This window comes from Hipposideros armiger, unplaced genomic scaffold (genome assembly GCF_001890085.2).
Source record: "Hipposideros armiger isolate ML-2016 unplaced genomic scaffold, ASM189008v1 scaffold_457, whole genome shotgun sequence".
Lineage (NCBI taxonomy): Eukaryota > Metazoa > Chordata > Mammalia > Chiroptera > Hipposideridae > Hipposideros > Hipposideros armiger.
In genome coordinates this window covers 860,709-875,543 of record NW_017731807.1, presented here as the reverse complement: position 1 = coordinate 875,543, position 14,835 = coordinate 860,709, and the positions used below count along the sequence as shown (strand labels likewise).

The following is a 14,835-nucleotide window of genomic DNA, read 5'->3' as shown; positions in this document are numbered from 1 at the left end:
GTCAGCCTGTCAAATGAGAGATAAAGATATAAATATTTAGGAGATCAAAATTTTATTAACTTTTTTGCAGATGTATAACTACAAACCTTTGATTAGTTGATGGTAAATAAATGTTTGGAACAAAAATCTAGTCAGATCAGTAATAAAATACATTGAAATCTATCATCAAATCCGATGGTTTTATCTTCAGAACAGGGATCATTATCTTTCCTCATTTCTCCATCTCACTGCTACTCCTGACTCCCAAGCCAGCCACCATCACCTGGTGCCTGGTCCACTACAATGGCCAACGGCCCCAGTGGTCTTCCTGTTTCTGCTTTTGCCCCAAACCAGAGAGAACTCTGGTCTCCAGCTACTCTCTCCCTTTGGTCAGTTACATCTAGTCACACTGGCTGTCTAGCAATTTCTAACATTTGACAATTCTCTCCCATATAGGACCGCTGCCTGGAAACGTACTGAGGCCGGTGGCTTCTCATCCTTCACGTATGCTTAGTTACCACTGCAGAGACACCCTCCACGACTCAGCTGTCTAAATTTGGCCTCCCCAATTCTTTTTATCACAGCACACCTTTCACTTCATTATTCACAAATCTGAGAATTTCGTGGTTATCTGTCATTTACGTTTGACTCTACTAGAATATCAAGGACAGTACCTGCTTATCTACCATTATATCTCTGGTGCCTGGCACAGCACAGTGAATATATATAGTGAGCTTTAATGAATATTTGTTAAAATAAGCAGAAGGAAGGAAGAGCAGGAGGGAGAGAGACGTACCTCAAAAATCTCAAATCCAGCAATATCCAGGATTCCAATAAAAGATGCTCCCTGACGTTTGGTCCTATCCAGAGCTTTATTGATTCGGTGAACAAGCCAGCGAAATAGCCGCTCATAGGTAGCTTTTGCCAACGCTTCTACTGCAAAATCTGCCTATAATTACACAACACCAACCTTTTATTCTGGAAATGATCTCAACAAAGCATTAATAGCTGTTATATGGAGTTTAATGTTCTACAGTGCTCAAGAAACTAGAAATAGCATTTACTGCTTAATCCTGTCTCAATTTTACACATCAACAGAGTGTGTGTTAGTACAATTAAATGTAAACTGAAGATAACTGATTTAAAGGACAGGTAAAGATGTTCAGTAAAAACAAGCCCTTCCCTATGCTGCTGGGGTTCTGCATAGCATATCTGCTCAAGTCTGAAGGGAGTCCACCATGAAATGAGTGGCTCTGACTCCTATATTCTTGTGGAGCACGCCCCCCTGCTGGGCAGGCGCCAGAAGTACACAGCTCTGTCCTCCTGGATAATCTAGCTCCCTGGGGAAAATTCAAGGTGATATTTCACATTTCCTTTTTTAAAAAAGTCACCTTTAAAATTTTTCTATAAAACAAAAAACTATAAGAGAAAAAAAATACCCAATTAGTACCAAGAAACATCCTTATCATGGAGCTTTAATTGATTCTGTTTGTTACATGCCAATCAGAAGGTCTTCTGACCATTTTATCACTCAAACAAATGCATAAAAATGAATGAAAAGCGTACTTGTTCTTTGGTCTGGGCTTTCTGCACGTAGTCTCGGCCGACCTTGATCCGCGGGGTGAGGATAGCCCGAGTAAACTCCATCACATTCATCCCAAGAAGATGGCAGAGCTTCTGTGCAACTAGGGTGTAAAAAGTCTCCTAAATACTAGACTTCTACTTATGATCTAGTCATAATATATTCAATAAACACTTGAAAAACCTCGGTCATCATTGAATTGTATTAAGAAATAAACTAAATAAAAAATCTTAAAGTTAGACAAGTTTTGGTCTGATGAAAAATACCTTAATCCTTTCAAATTAATAACACTCATCCTTAGGCTGTAAGAGATGGTTAGCCAGAAACTACTTATTCTGGGTAGTTTAAGGCAAGTTACTGAGTCTTAGAACCCATGGATAACACACAGAAAGAGAAAAATCGTGTTTTCAATAGTTTAAATCATCCTGTAACATAAGATAACTGGTTGTGCTCATGTATTGATCATAATATCTTAATAGGCAAGAAATCTGACTGTTTTAAAAAAGTAATGATTTGATTATATGGCTAACATGAAGCACTCAATAAATAGCTACTTTTGTTACTCTTGATTCTCATCAGCATTAGGGCACCTGCCTCACCAGAAGTTTACTGTCTACTATCCCCAAGGTCCAAGAAGCGTATAAATTATTAGAATTAATTTTGAAGTATTAAAATAACAAAAAAATTCTCTAAGGGTAAGCACATTTTGAATTGTACAATATTAGAAGTATAACCTACCCAAGTTCTCATCCTACCACCCCGATCTAGGCTAATTGTTAGCAACCTATTAGGAGACCTGTCTGGGTAGGTAGGCTGTGCCTCAGGGAGCACTTCCTTTGCTTTGTGACTCTTCTCACTGGCTTTTCCCAATCGCTCTGCCCCAACCACCAGGTCCTGACTCCTGTTACTTAATGCATGAATGCACGTGCATATGTATTGGGTGGGAAGTTAAAAAATACAAAGAAGAACAAAAGGCATATGGCCACAGCCTTTGGTTTGTATCATGATAAATATTTTAGCAGCTAAAAATATACTTCACAGTGTGGTTATATTTTGGTTTACGTCATTCTACTGGATATTTTCAGGTAGCTCCCCTTTTGGCCATTAAACTGTTGAGGCACACATCTTTCTGCATGTTCTTCTGTCTCTTACTCCCTTTCCTGAACTATGTACTTTAAAAGATCAGGCTTAGTAAAAAAAAGTCCCAGAAGTAAAATGAATCACAACCATTAATTAAAGTCTAGGAAATACAAAATTTGCTGAGTCACCTGGGGCATGGCAAGTACAACTTTGGCTTTATGATGCTATTATAAAGAAATGTGGCTGTTTAAACAAACATTATTGAATCTTATTCACCTTATGGAGAGCTGGTACCTTGGGGGGCGGGGGGGATGCTAAACACTTACTGCAAGGCTGAAAAGTGCTGTTCAAGGAAGAATAAATCAGAAACTAATGAGATTGATTTCTGACAGGGTGGGTGGAAACAGGGCAGAAAGAATGGAGGAAGGGAACAGAGTGGAACTGATGGAGGTAGGTAGGAACAAACAGGTGTGTAGGTGTGTGTGTGTGTGTGTGTGTGTGTGTCTTTGCTCTGTCCTCTGACAGGAGTTAGAAACAATGAGACCCTAGTACCAGTGAGCACAACCAGCACTCAGATATTGGTAGCTAAACACCATTCTTTAATATAAAGAAACTGTAGAGAAATGGCCAATTTTAGGAAAATACAAAATGAACCTAGAACAGTTTGTGGTGCTATAAAGTAAAAAATTGATGAGAAAGAGAAAGAGAGGGGGGGGGGGAGAGAGGGAGAGAGAGAGAGAGAGAGAGAGAGAGAGATATCAAAATAACTTAGGAGCTAACCTGAAGGCACTCCAACTCCTAATGGCCAAATCAAGGACAAGAATAAATAATGATAGGATGGATTATAAACCCATAGAATTATTTAAATAAGAGTCCATGTGTGTCTATACTGATATAAACAAATAACTGAATGAATGAGAAAGTGAAAGGTCTTCCTTACAGTAGAATTCCAGGGAGTAAATATAATGATGTAGACAGAATGTCACCATTTGAGATACACCACAAGCAATACTTGTTTCAGGTAAGAATCATCAATGGATGCTAAAACTAGTAGGTCAAAGAGTCTGGTGAGAAACAGGATTTCCTTAGTCTTAAAGTGTCTCCCTCCCTCTCTAGCTCCCCCAAATACTTATAGGGGAAACAGTAATCTGATAGTGGAGAAACCTGATAGATGCTACTTTAACCAAGTAATCAAAGTTAACATCACCCAATAATTAGACATATTGACACGATAAGCCTCCTGATACGATGTACCAAGAAGGATGCAACATCACGTCTGTGATATTCTTACCAAAAATGCATAACCTGAATTTAATCAGGAGGAAACATCAGACAAACCCAATCTGAGGGACATTTCCTGAAATAACTGGCCACTATTCTTCAAAAGTGTCAAGGCCACGAAACACAAAGACTGGGCCTATATTTCTGGCAAGGGAAAAACTGGCTAAAACTTAGCAGGTACCACTTCCTTTCAGATGAACTGCATGGTCTCCACAGCTTATGTCTCCTCCTGTCCCCTAGTTCCTAACGCCTCAGTGCTATGGCCGTCTCCAGTGCCACTTTCTGCCCCACATGCATCCTCCTCTCTCATTTCTGAAATCAGGCCCTCACGGAGGCACGCAGGGCTGCCACTCTTTTCTTGAGAGTCTCATGGAAATGCTCCACGAGTGCTTTTTATGCTTGCACTGAGATATGTTCTTGGAGAACACAACAACAAACTATCTATTAGAAATAAAATCAGCATGCATCAGTTTACCTGTATTTTCTGGCATGGACGCTTGGTCAGTGTTTCGCTCCTTTTTGAAAGAAATATTTCCAAACTGAAGCACTGAAGATACTACTTTAAGCATTGCTTTATATTTATATAGAAAGAAAAAAATTAATAAACATATTGCATCAAAATATAGAAGACATATTCTAATTTATTTTGTGCTAAAAATTAGCTATACAAAACTTTTCAGTAAGATATAATCTCAGGATTTCATAAAATTACAGGCAGTTCTCATTAGTTTCTCAGTCACTTTCTAGTTTAGGTTATTTACCCCCAGTTTATGTCTTATTTAAATAAGTATCAGAATCTTAGAGAAATCCCACATACACAGAATCTCTTCGTGAGAGAAGCCCATTATATGCATCGCTTCCATTGTCTCCTGAAAGTTATCTTTGTCTTGCTGTCCCGGAATGGGAATATAGCCATTGGAGAGAAATCTGTAGTTACTAAATCCTTCAAGGAGCAAATCAGCTAAAAAAATAAAATGAAATACAATTTAATAAACGGTCATTAACAGACTGAATCTACCACATTCAGATTGGACTGATATCCTAGGAGAACCGTTGCTCACCACTCAATCCATCGCCACCACAGACTTTTTACACCGTGTTTTTTTTCTTTCTATAGTTATGTTAAATATACAAACATACAGTTTTCTGTCATCTGTATCAAGGAAGGAAAGCCATGATGTAAACTGCAAAAATCTCACATGGAGTTTTTGGCACAGTGGCTTATATGATATCTTTGAAATTGGATAGTGGGGAAATGATGTAACTTTTCCAGAGAACTAAACCTCATTGTTTTCAGATTTAAATATTTTAGCCATCTTTGGGGGAAAAACTTTTTTTTTTTCTTTTGAAGATTTTACTGGGGAATTAGAGGAGTGGCACAGTGTTGGGGAATTGGGGAAGGGGAACAGACAAGTTGCTGTCCTTTTGTTCTTCAGTCTAGTTGTGGAGGACGTCGCTTCACTTGTCCATGTTGGTATTATCATTGCGCTCTTCCCGGGTGAGGCAGTTGCTCGCTGGCCATTGGACGGCCGCTCACAGCGGCTCACGGCAGCTCATGAAAGCGCACGCCTGCTGCTGGCCAGCCCCACTGCAGCCTATGCTGTTGCCAGCGACTCAGAGCAGCCCAGCTCCAGGTTGAGCTGTTGTTCACCATCTTAGCTGTAGAGGGCACAGCGTCACTGGCCCGCATGTGGGATCTGAACCGGGGCCCTGCTATTCAGAACTGGCATCCCAAGCCAACTCTTAACCAATGTGCCACTCAGCTGGCCCAGGGGGAACACTTTTAAACCCATATTGTATATTCCTATCTTATAGCAAACACTACGGAGTCGATACAAAGTCTACATGCACGTAAGTTAAAAGACTGAGGAATAGAAGGTGCAGAATAAGGACAAGGCAAGTCCTGAGCACAGCCAATGCCCCGATCAGAAACCCTTTCTCCAAGCCAGTTTGTTCAGTGGTACATTTGCTTTGAAGAGTGACATGCAACATATACCATATTTCCCTATGTGTAAGATGCTCCCATGTATAAGACAAACCTTAATTTTGGGGCCTGAAATTTGAAAAAAAAATGTATCACATAAAGTTACTGAACTCAAGTTTTATTCATCATAAAATTCATACAACTGCTCATCACTGTCAAAACTCCCAACCACTAACTTGTCCTCATCTGTGTCTGATGACGAATCACTGTCTTCATATATTGCCTCGTTCTCAGCGGGAAATGCAAGTAAAAAAATCTACAACCTCTGTATAAGACGCATTCAGTTTTTAGACCCCAAATTTTTCAAAAAAGGGTGTGTCTTATACATGGGGAAATACGGTAGTACAATGGCAGAATATTATAATGGGTACCCCCATTGACTACTTGTACTTCAGGGTCCATGAGTTAAGACAGAACCTAACTTAGTCTTTTGATAAATGTGTTGAGAGTAGAAGGGTATTCTTAGGAGGGATCAAAATAGGGCTATTTATCCATATAAGAGATGTTATCATGTGCTTCCTGCTTTCTTTGTTAATGCTCTCCAGCAGAGGATTTCTGCTGGTCACTCCTACTCCTTAATTCTAATCTATATCACATTTAACTTCTGCTGGGTAACGACTGTTTTCTTTTTCTATATCTTTCTTTTTAACACTGACTTAAAAAAAATTTTTTTTATCATTCCTATTGCAGAGTTATCACCAGTCTGAAAGCCTGAGGGTTATCGTCTCTTCAGCATCACATACTGTATAATCTTGAATTGTTAGTTTCTTGTTGGCTCTATTTATTTTTTGCTTTTTTTTTTTCCTTGCGGGTCTTTTTCTAATTAATTTCTGGGTTCAATGCTATTACAAATGTCTGTGGTTAGCAAAAGCCTACCTCCGATGAGAAAAGTATTACTGTGTATGTATAGATTGTGATATCTAGATAATAGATGTAAAAATCATATAGAAGCAGCACTGAATTTGAGACTCAGAAGAAAAAGAAATCAGAAAGTTGTGTATCTTCTCTTCTCCCTCATATACTTTTGATCCAGCAAATTTCTGACCCAGAAGTCTACATTTTACTCTGCCCAATCCCAAACTTCCAGTCCTTGTAATTTATGACAAGACAAATGACAATCCTCCATAGCCTCTTTCTAGTACTAGTGGAAGTGTAACATATATATTCAGTTGTAAAGCTAGGAATAAAAATATTTATTCAACTTAATTTTATTAAGTAAATTTATTTTTTCTTACTTTTATATTGATAAGTGTTGAAACAGAACTTTGTAAAAACGCATGTCTTTAATTTAAATTTTCTTTAAAAGAACTAAAATGATGAGATAATAAATCACCACCCATATACCTGCCACTAATATCCCACAGCACAGAAGTTCAATTTCATTTTACAATTAAACCAGCTAGAATTTCAGTGTGTGTATGAAACTACTGTTTCCCCAAATGTCTCTCTTTCAAAGTTTAAAAAAAGATATTCAAATGAATATAATAAAAAACTTTGTAACTTACACTTTAGGTGTTCTCCTGCTCCAGATAACAACTGGTAAAAGATGTGAAAAGTACGTTCATCTTTTGCTTGACGAACAGCACGAGATTTTTCCAGAAGGTCTGAGCAAAGATGGTTAAGGATTAAATTGAAAAGATGGCCCTCTTTCCATGTCTATACAAATTTGTAAAATGTTCTCTCTCTGATATACATAAACTATCTTGCAAATAACCATTGTTAATAGCTAAATTTTGTAAGTGAAAAAAGAAAATGTATACAACTTACGTTTCTCACTAATCTACTAGGTTCACTGGGCTGGGAGGGAACTGGAACTCTAAAACTCAGAGTGTTTCCCCCACCCCACTCCACCCTACCCTCCTCCTAATTTGAATTATATTCAAAGAACACAGCACTATACAAGGAATTTTAAGAATCTATAAAAACTGGAGTTGAGTTGTTTAAAGCTTGGAAAGCCCTTATCTTATTGAAATTATTAAGGAAACCAAGGCATAAAGACGTTACTTCAAATAGCAAAGCTAGTACATGGTAGCGGTAGGAATCAAAACTTGGTTGGACTCCACAATGTATGTGCTTAACCACTGTGCTACCCACCCCTAAGGGCCCCCTTTATAGAAAGCCTCATATCAGTGGTGCTACCCACTTGCCATCCATCACCTTGTGTAAATGTTCTAATGTCCCGAGATAGCTCTGACTAGGTGAACCACTGGTCTTCCCATCGCTGCTCTTGAGACCCACTGCTGCTAGTACTTCCAACCACTGCCTGGGCCCCATCACCCCCCGTCAGCTTCAGCGCCTGTGTTCAGAATACTGCATGCCTGCTTGTGTATTCGGAGTGCAGACTGAAACCTGTTCAGGTTCTGTGTCCACCGAGTCTTGCTGTTCCTGGTGCGTCTCTGGGTCAACAGTCACACTGGCCTCTCACAGCTCAGTTTCACTGCGTTGGAAGATGATTGCCACTTCCTTCCCTCGAGCCACCAACTGAATTAATTCTGTATGTGCCAAACAGCCTAAATTTTAAGTCACACTATCGCAAACACATCTTTCCCACTTGGTGAAAAATATTCATATGAACAGCAGACTAATATGAAGAAACTCTAGATCTGTTCCTCTGTCATTTTCAAGTGTTTCTTGTGTTTTCTGGCTCTGAGTGTATTTAGAGACATAAAACATAGTTCTGAATTAACAGGCATTTTGATTTATCCTTTACCAGAGGGATAGAAACAATGGATTTCTATCACTGAAGATTATTCTAACAAATATCAGAGAATTATCATCTGTAGCCTTCCTAATTGGCTCACTATCAATTCAGAATCATTTCTATTTTATTATCTCTTTACTCAAATTAATTCTACATAGGCCTATCATTTCTTTAGGCCATTCTGCTATTCATGTGACATTTCTTAGGACTATTCTATGTATTTGACATTTTTCCCTCTAGTTTTATTCTGTTTAACACTAACTTAAAGTGCTTTAACTCTGTACTTTTATAAGGCTTGTTTCAATGGGTACATGCCTACCCTATGCATATCAGAAGTAGATGGTAAAAAATAGGCTAACAACAATAACTGATGAGTAGTTCAATATAACGGTATTCACCCAAAGGTTGTTTTTTTTTTTAAAAAGATTTTTATTGGGGAATTGGGGGAAGGGGAACAGACAAGTTGCTGTCCTTTTGTTCTTCAAGGACGTTGCTTCACTGGCCCAAGTTGGCACCATCATTGTGCTCTTCCCGGGTGAGGCAGATAGTCACCGGCTTCTGGACGGCTGCTCACAGCGGCTGCTGGCCGCTGGCTACACCCAGTAGCCCATGGCAACCCACTGCAGCAGGGGCTGCAGCCTATGCCCATCGCTGGCAACTCACGGCAGCCCAGCTCCAGGTCGAGCTGTTGTTCAGCATCTCAGCCGTAGAGGGCAGTGTCACTGACCCTCATACGTGGGATCTGAACCGGGGTGCTGCTCAGAGCTGGCATCCCAAGTCAGCTCTTAAGCAACGCGCCACTTGGCCAGCCCTCACCCAAAGGTTTTATACCACACAGACATTTCCTGGTTGATATACAGGTAATTCCCACCTCAGTGGGACTCTCCGCTTCCCCCAGGCATGGAAATACTTATGACCTGGTGTTGTAAACAAACAAAAACAATGAAAAAACCCCACCACTTTGGAGTTACTATTCAGTCCTTGAAAGTATTTGACCAAGTCACAATCTCTCTGGGCTTAAGTTTTATCACCTTGATAATGGGAGTGATATCACAAAGGGTTGCCTTGAGGCTGTAGGAAGATTAAATGATACTTTATTTTGAATTATGCCATTATGAAAAAGGATACATGTTTCAATGTTGGCCCCAACGATATAGCCAGTTACATCAAAGTTGATCCGAATAAACTTGCCCTGAAAATAAAGAGAAAATGGAAAATAAAGACATAGAGGATCTGAACACTATCATAAAATAATAAGCCAGTGTGTCCTGCTAAGTATCCATGAATTGGTTACAAAAACAGATCTTAAATATTGCCGTAAATAAAAAAAAAAAGCCTCAGTTAACTCCAAAACAGTAGCAATAGGATAGGGTACCTTCCTGGACTATAACATAATAAAAATGAAACCCTAATCATTTAGAATTTTAAAAAAGTTCTCCTAAATAATCTGAGAAATTTTTAATAGCATTAAACGGACACCATATCCAGCCCTATAATGGTACATTTGAAAAATTGAATATAGTTGATTTCCTAGGAAAATAGAAATCCGTTCAAGAAACAAAAAAAAACAAGAGAAAACTTGAACAGACCATAATCATAAAAAATAATGAAATAGTTTTGCAAATTCCTAAGGAATATTTAATTGCCTTACTACATAACTATTTTAGGGAAACAGAAAACAGTGATTACTTTACAATTCATATTATAAAATTACCACAACACTGAACACCCAAACAGGTAAAGATATCATTAAAAAAAGGGGAAAAAAAATAAAAGCAAATATCTCCTTTATAAATACAGATATAAAAGGCCAAATTAAACACTGCAAAACAAAGAAACATAACAGTGATCAAGGATGATTTGTTCTACTACCACTAAGAAGGACTGATACTAGTAAACATATTATTATTATTAATCACATGAATAGTCAAGGGATTGGAGAGCTTTCTTTGTGGAAATGGCCAAGCTGATTTTAAAATTTATAGGGAAATGAAAAGGACCTAGGATAGTCACAACAATTTTGAGAATGAGCCAGAGTTTGAGGGCTCACATTACTCAATTTCAAAAACCTGAATTTATTAAGACAAGTTTGTTACTGCTATAAGGATAGAGGTACAGATCAATGGAACAGAATAGTATGTAGAAGTAGCCCACGCATGTACGGTCAATTCATCTTCATCAAAGGTGCCAAGGTAATTTATTAGAGAGAGGATCTATCTTTTTAACAAATGGTACTTGAAAATATGTAAAATAAAACATAAAGAACCTAGACCCTTACCTCACAGCATATATAAAAATTAACTCAAAGCAGATCATAGACCTAGATGTATAGGCTAAAACTATAAAACTCCTAAAAGAGAACAGGAGAAAATCTTTATGACCTTAAGTTAAACAAATATTTCTTACATAGAATGCAAAAAGCATGAACCATAAAATTAAAAATTGATAAACTGGGTTTTGTCAAAATGTGGTTCTTCAAAAGATGCTGTAAAGAAAATAGAGAAACGTCAGGCTGGCAGAGAATATTTGCAAAGCACATTATCTGATAAAGGACTTGTTCCCAGTATAAATAAAGGACTCTTCCAACTCGATAACAAGACAAAAAACCCAATAAAAAATTGGATAAAAGACTTAAACAGACATTTCATCAAAGATATATAAATGGTCAATAAGTATATAAAAAGATACTCAATATCATTAGTTATTAGGGGACTGTAAATTAAAATGACACCATGAGATACTACTAAATACATACTAAAATGGCTAAAATTTTTAAGAAAGATCAGCAAGGATATAAAATAACTGGAACTCTCATACAACCCCAATAAGAATGCTAAGTGGTACAGCCACTTTAAATAACAGTTTGCTAGTTTCTTACAAAATTAAACATACAGTTACCATAGAACTCAGCAATTCCACTCCTAGGTAGTTACCCAAGAGAAATGAAAGCATGTGTTCACACAAAAACTTGCACCTGAAACTTGTTCATAGTCACTTTATTCTTAATAGCCCTCAATACAAACAACCCAAACTCCATTAAGTGGTGAGTGGATAAAGAAGTCGTGGTATGTTCACACAATGGAATACTACTCTGCAATAAAAGGGAAAAATCAGTGATATACCCAACAACATGGATGGGTCTAAAAAGCATTATGCTATGTGAAAGAAGCTAGTCATAAAACACTACATACTGTATGATTCCATTTACCTGACATTCTAAAGAAAAGACTATAGTGACAAAAGAGGTCAGCGGTTTTCAGGGCTAGGGGTAGAAGGAGGGAACTGACTACATAAAGGCAAAAGGAAACTTTCTGGAGTAATGGGAATATTCTCTCTCTGGACCCTAGTGCCAGTTATACTGCTATACACATTTGTCTAAACTCATCGAACCGTCCACTTAGAGAGGGTGAATTTTACTGTATGCAAAATATAACCCAATAAACCTAATTTTAAAAACCAATCAAGGGAGATATCTTGGTATCTTTGGACTCCTTAGTTAAATGCCAATTTAAAAAATATAATTAAACATTTATTCCTTACATTTACTGTTAACATATTAAATTAAACATGGTGCTTCCTCCTTAAAGTGAAAAATCTTGGTTTACACACTCTTCTATTCTCAACTTGCCCATTCTTTTACCCACTATTTTGGGCTCCTTCTTGCCTTTCCAGTGTTATTTTTTTAGTGTATAAATATTTACTTTCGGTAGCAAAAATCAGTAGTCAGTATTCGAATGTTACCACAGAAAATTTTGAACTACATTTTATTATATGTAAATTATACCTCAATAATATTGATTTTCAAAACTGGAAAAAGAGGGTACTTTACTAAAATCAATAATCTATTATATTTTTTGTTTAATATTATGAGCATTCATTAAGAACTCACCCAATATTCCAATTAAAAAAAACCCAAACCAAGGTGGGAAAACAAGGTGAAAAGAGTATGTACACGGGGAACATGGCGGGGGTGGAGAGAGCCCTACTACTGATCTTCTGCTTGGGGAGGAACAAACTGTAATCAGTCTACATGAGTAGACTCTACCTCAAGTATGTACCAAGTAGTTCCTTCATCACTCCTCTTGGTTCTCACCTTCACCATTTCCTAAGCATCCTTCTAACTCCACCCCACCAAAAGGTAAGTATTCTATTTTATATTATCTAAAAGCCTTGCTCTGCACAGAAAATGCATGGCTAGTTTGATACACCTAAGGTACCATGCCATCGTAACAACAGACATGCATTCCATTAAGGGCCTGCTTCAGATGCCACTGAACCCCGAAGTGTTCAAGAGGGAGGTGGTTAAGTAGGATTACTGTAGGAAGCAAAGGCATTTGTGACAAATAGCTTCTTACTACCTCTCACACAGGCATGTATACAAAACTACTCACCTCTATATACTAAACTATCAAAACACTGGCTAAACAAAAAACAATCTCTGGACATAGGTTTAACATCTATAACTGAGTATCGGTGGACAACAGACTAGTACATATGAAACTGGAACATCCTTGGGAAATTAGGATGGTATTGACCGGCCATGCCCTCTAGCCTGAAAGCTGATCTTATACCACCCAAACTTAATGAAGTAAGAATTTAAATTCCATCCGGATGACAATACAAATCCATCTCGAAGAGGCTGCTTAACAATCAGCAGTGAACAGTTAGCATTTCTCTTCTAGAGAGAACTGGCTAATTAAGTCACAAAACCAAAATGACAATTTGTTTGCTTGTTTGGTGAGTTTTCTTTTATGGGAGGGAAAGTTTTGTTTGCATTTTTTTCTTAAATGGGAGAAAAAATGTCCTTCCTTTTGAGACAGGCTCTTGTGATGTCATATAAATATGACTTTTATACAAATAACTGCTTTACACAAGTATTTATGGCATTGAGAGATGCTGACCTCATGCCCCCTCAAAGTTAAGTAAAACCGTGAGGCTGTGCTCTTTCCAAAGGTCTAAGGGGAGGTATGGGAACACAGAAGGGGGCTTCCCAGAAAGAGCGCCAGCTGAGCTGAGCCGTCTTACTGATAGTTTACCAAGTATATTAGTTGGCTTTAAGCTAAATGGTAATTTAAAGCGAGGTTCTATGCTTGTTTATTTTTACATTCTCTTAAAATAAAACTACTACAAATAGTAGTCCTTGCTACACTGCAATCTGATTTTGACCTCTAAGTTATGAGGAAAACTCCATTATTTTTAAGAGATACAACATTCTGGGCCAACAGCTATTCATCAGCTATAGTGGCAACTATAGGCACCTCCACTCTCTTCTGCCAACACATTCTCACTGATTATATTGCCCTTGTGTTGTCAGAATGCAATACCTGAAGAATATTTAAAACCTTTGAAAGCACATAATTTTGTTAAAGAGAGAAAGGAGTTTTTGCTCCACAATTGTAAAACATTTTCATTGTTAGATTTATAAGCACTAATTAGAATGGTCAATCCAATGAATTTTTTCATTTCTACATCATCTGTTTCCTTCCAATAACTTTCATATATACACCTGCCTTCAGCATTTGTCCACTTACAAACCATACCAGATAAAATGTGGTAGATAAACATCACAAGATGAAAGCATACTGTTACGTGTCCATTTAGCAGAACAGATGATCCAGCTTCTTGTTGCAAAGTATGAGTAAGGAAGTCCTACCTATTGAATAACTAACTGGATGCTAATGCCATGTTCCCTTCCTGTCCTGAGAAATATATTCTTCTTGAGTTTGAGAAAATATTCTAGACTATCATCACCTGAGACTTCACTTATAGAATCAATTTCATTATCATTAGAGTCTATAGAGCTACTTGTTTCTTTGCATTCATCTTCAGATTCATCTAATATTTTGTTTTAGTTTATTACTTTTCTCCTCTTTGCCATTATGAGTAGAAAATGAAAACGTCTATCTTTTCAACTATATTCCCTGAAAGCTAAAATAGACTACAAAGATGATGTTTCTAGTCTTCTTACATACCTTCTTGAAAGATGATGCAATACTTTGGGCAATATAATAGCAAACTATTGTAGTATCCGTCTAGGCAATTCCATTATTATTATTATTTTAGCCTTTTTTAACATCTTTGGAAATAATTGATGAATAATGATGAACCAATTCCTAGGATGATGAAATAGCAAAATGTTTCAAGATATAGAAAAAAATATGATCACTAATACTCCATAATGTATCTTGGATTTATAGAACAGTCCAATGAACTCGTGTAGTAATTATA

At 37.4% G+C, this 14,835-nt stretch overlaps 1 protein-coding gene across 1 annotated transcript in view; it reads right to left on the bottom strand.

Annotated features, from left to right (window-relative positions):
* MYH10 (myosin heavy chain 10) overlaps positions 1-14,835 on the bottom strand; it is a 157,689-nt gene that overhangs the window by 70,179 nt on the left and 72,675 nt on the right. Inside the window, exons 8-13 of the mRNA XM_019665906.1 lie at positions 9,736-9,799; positions 7,412-7,510; positions 4,740-4,883; positions 4,398-4,493; positions 1,546-1,664; positions 776-928 (exon numbers count right to left, since the gene is read on the bottom strand). Of these exons, the coding sequence (XP_019521451.1) occupies positions 776-928; positions 1,546-1,664; positions 4,398-4,493; positions 4,740-4,883; positions 7,412-7,510; positions 9,736-9,799 (675 nt within the window). The remainder of the gene's footprint in view (positions 1-775; positions 929-1,545; positions 1,665-4,397; positions 4,494-4,739; positions 4,884-7,411; positions 7,511-9,735; positions 9,800-14,835) is intronic.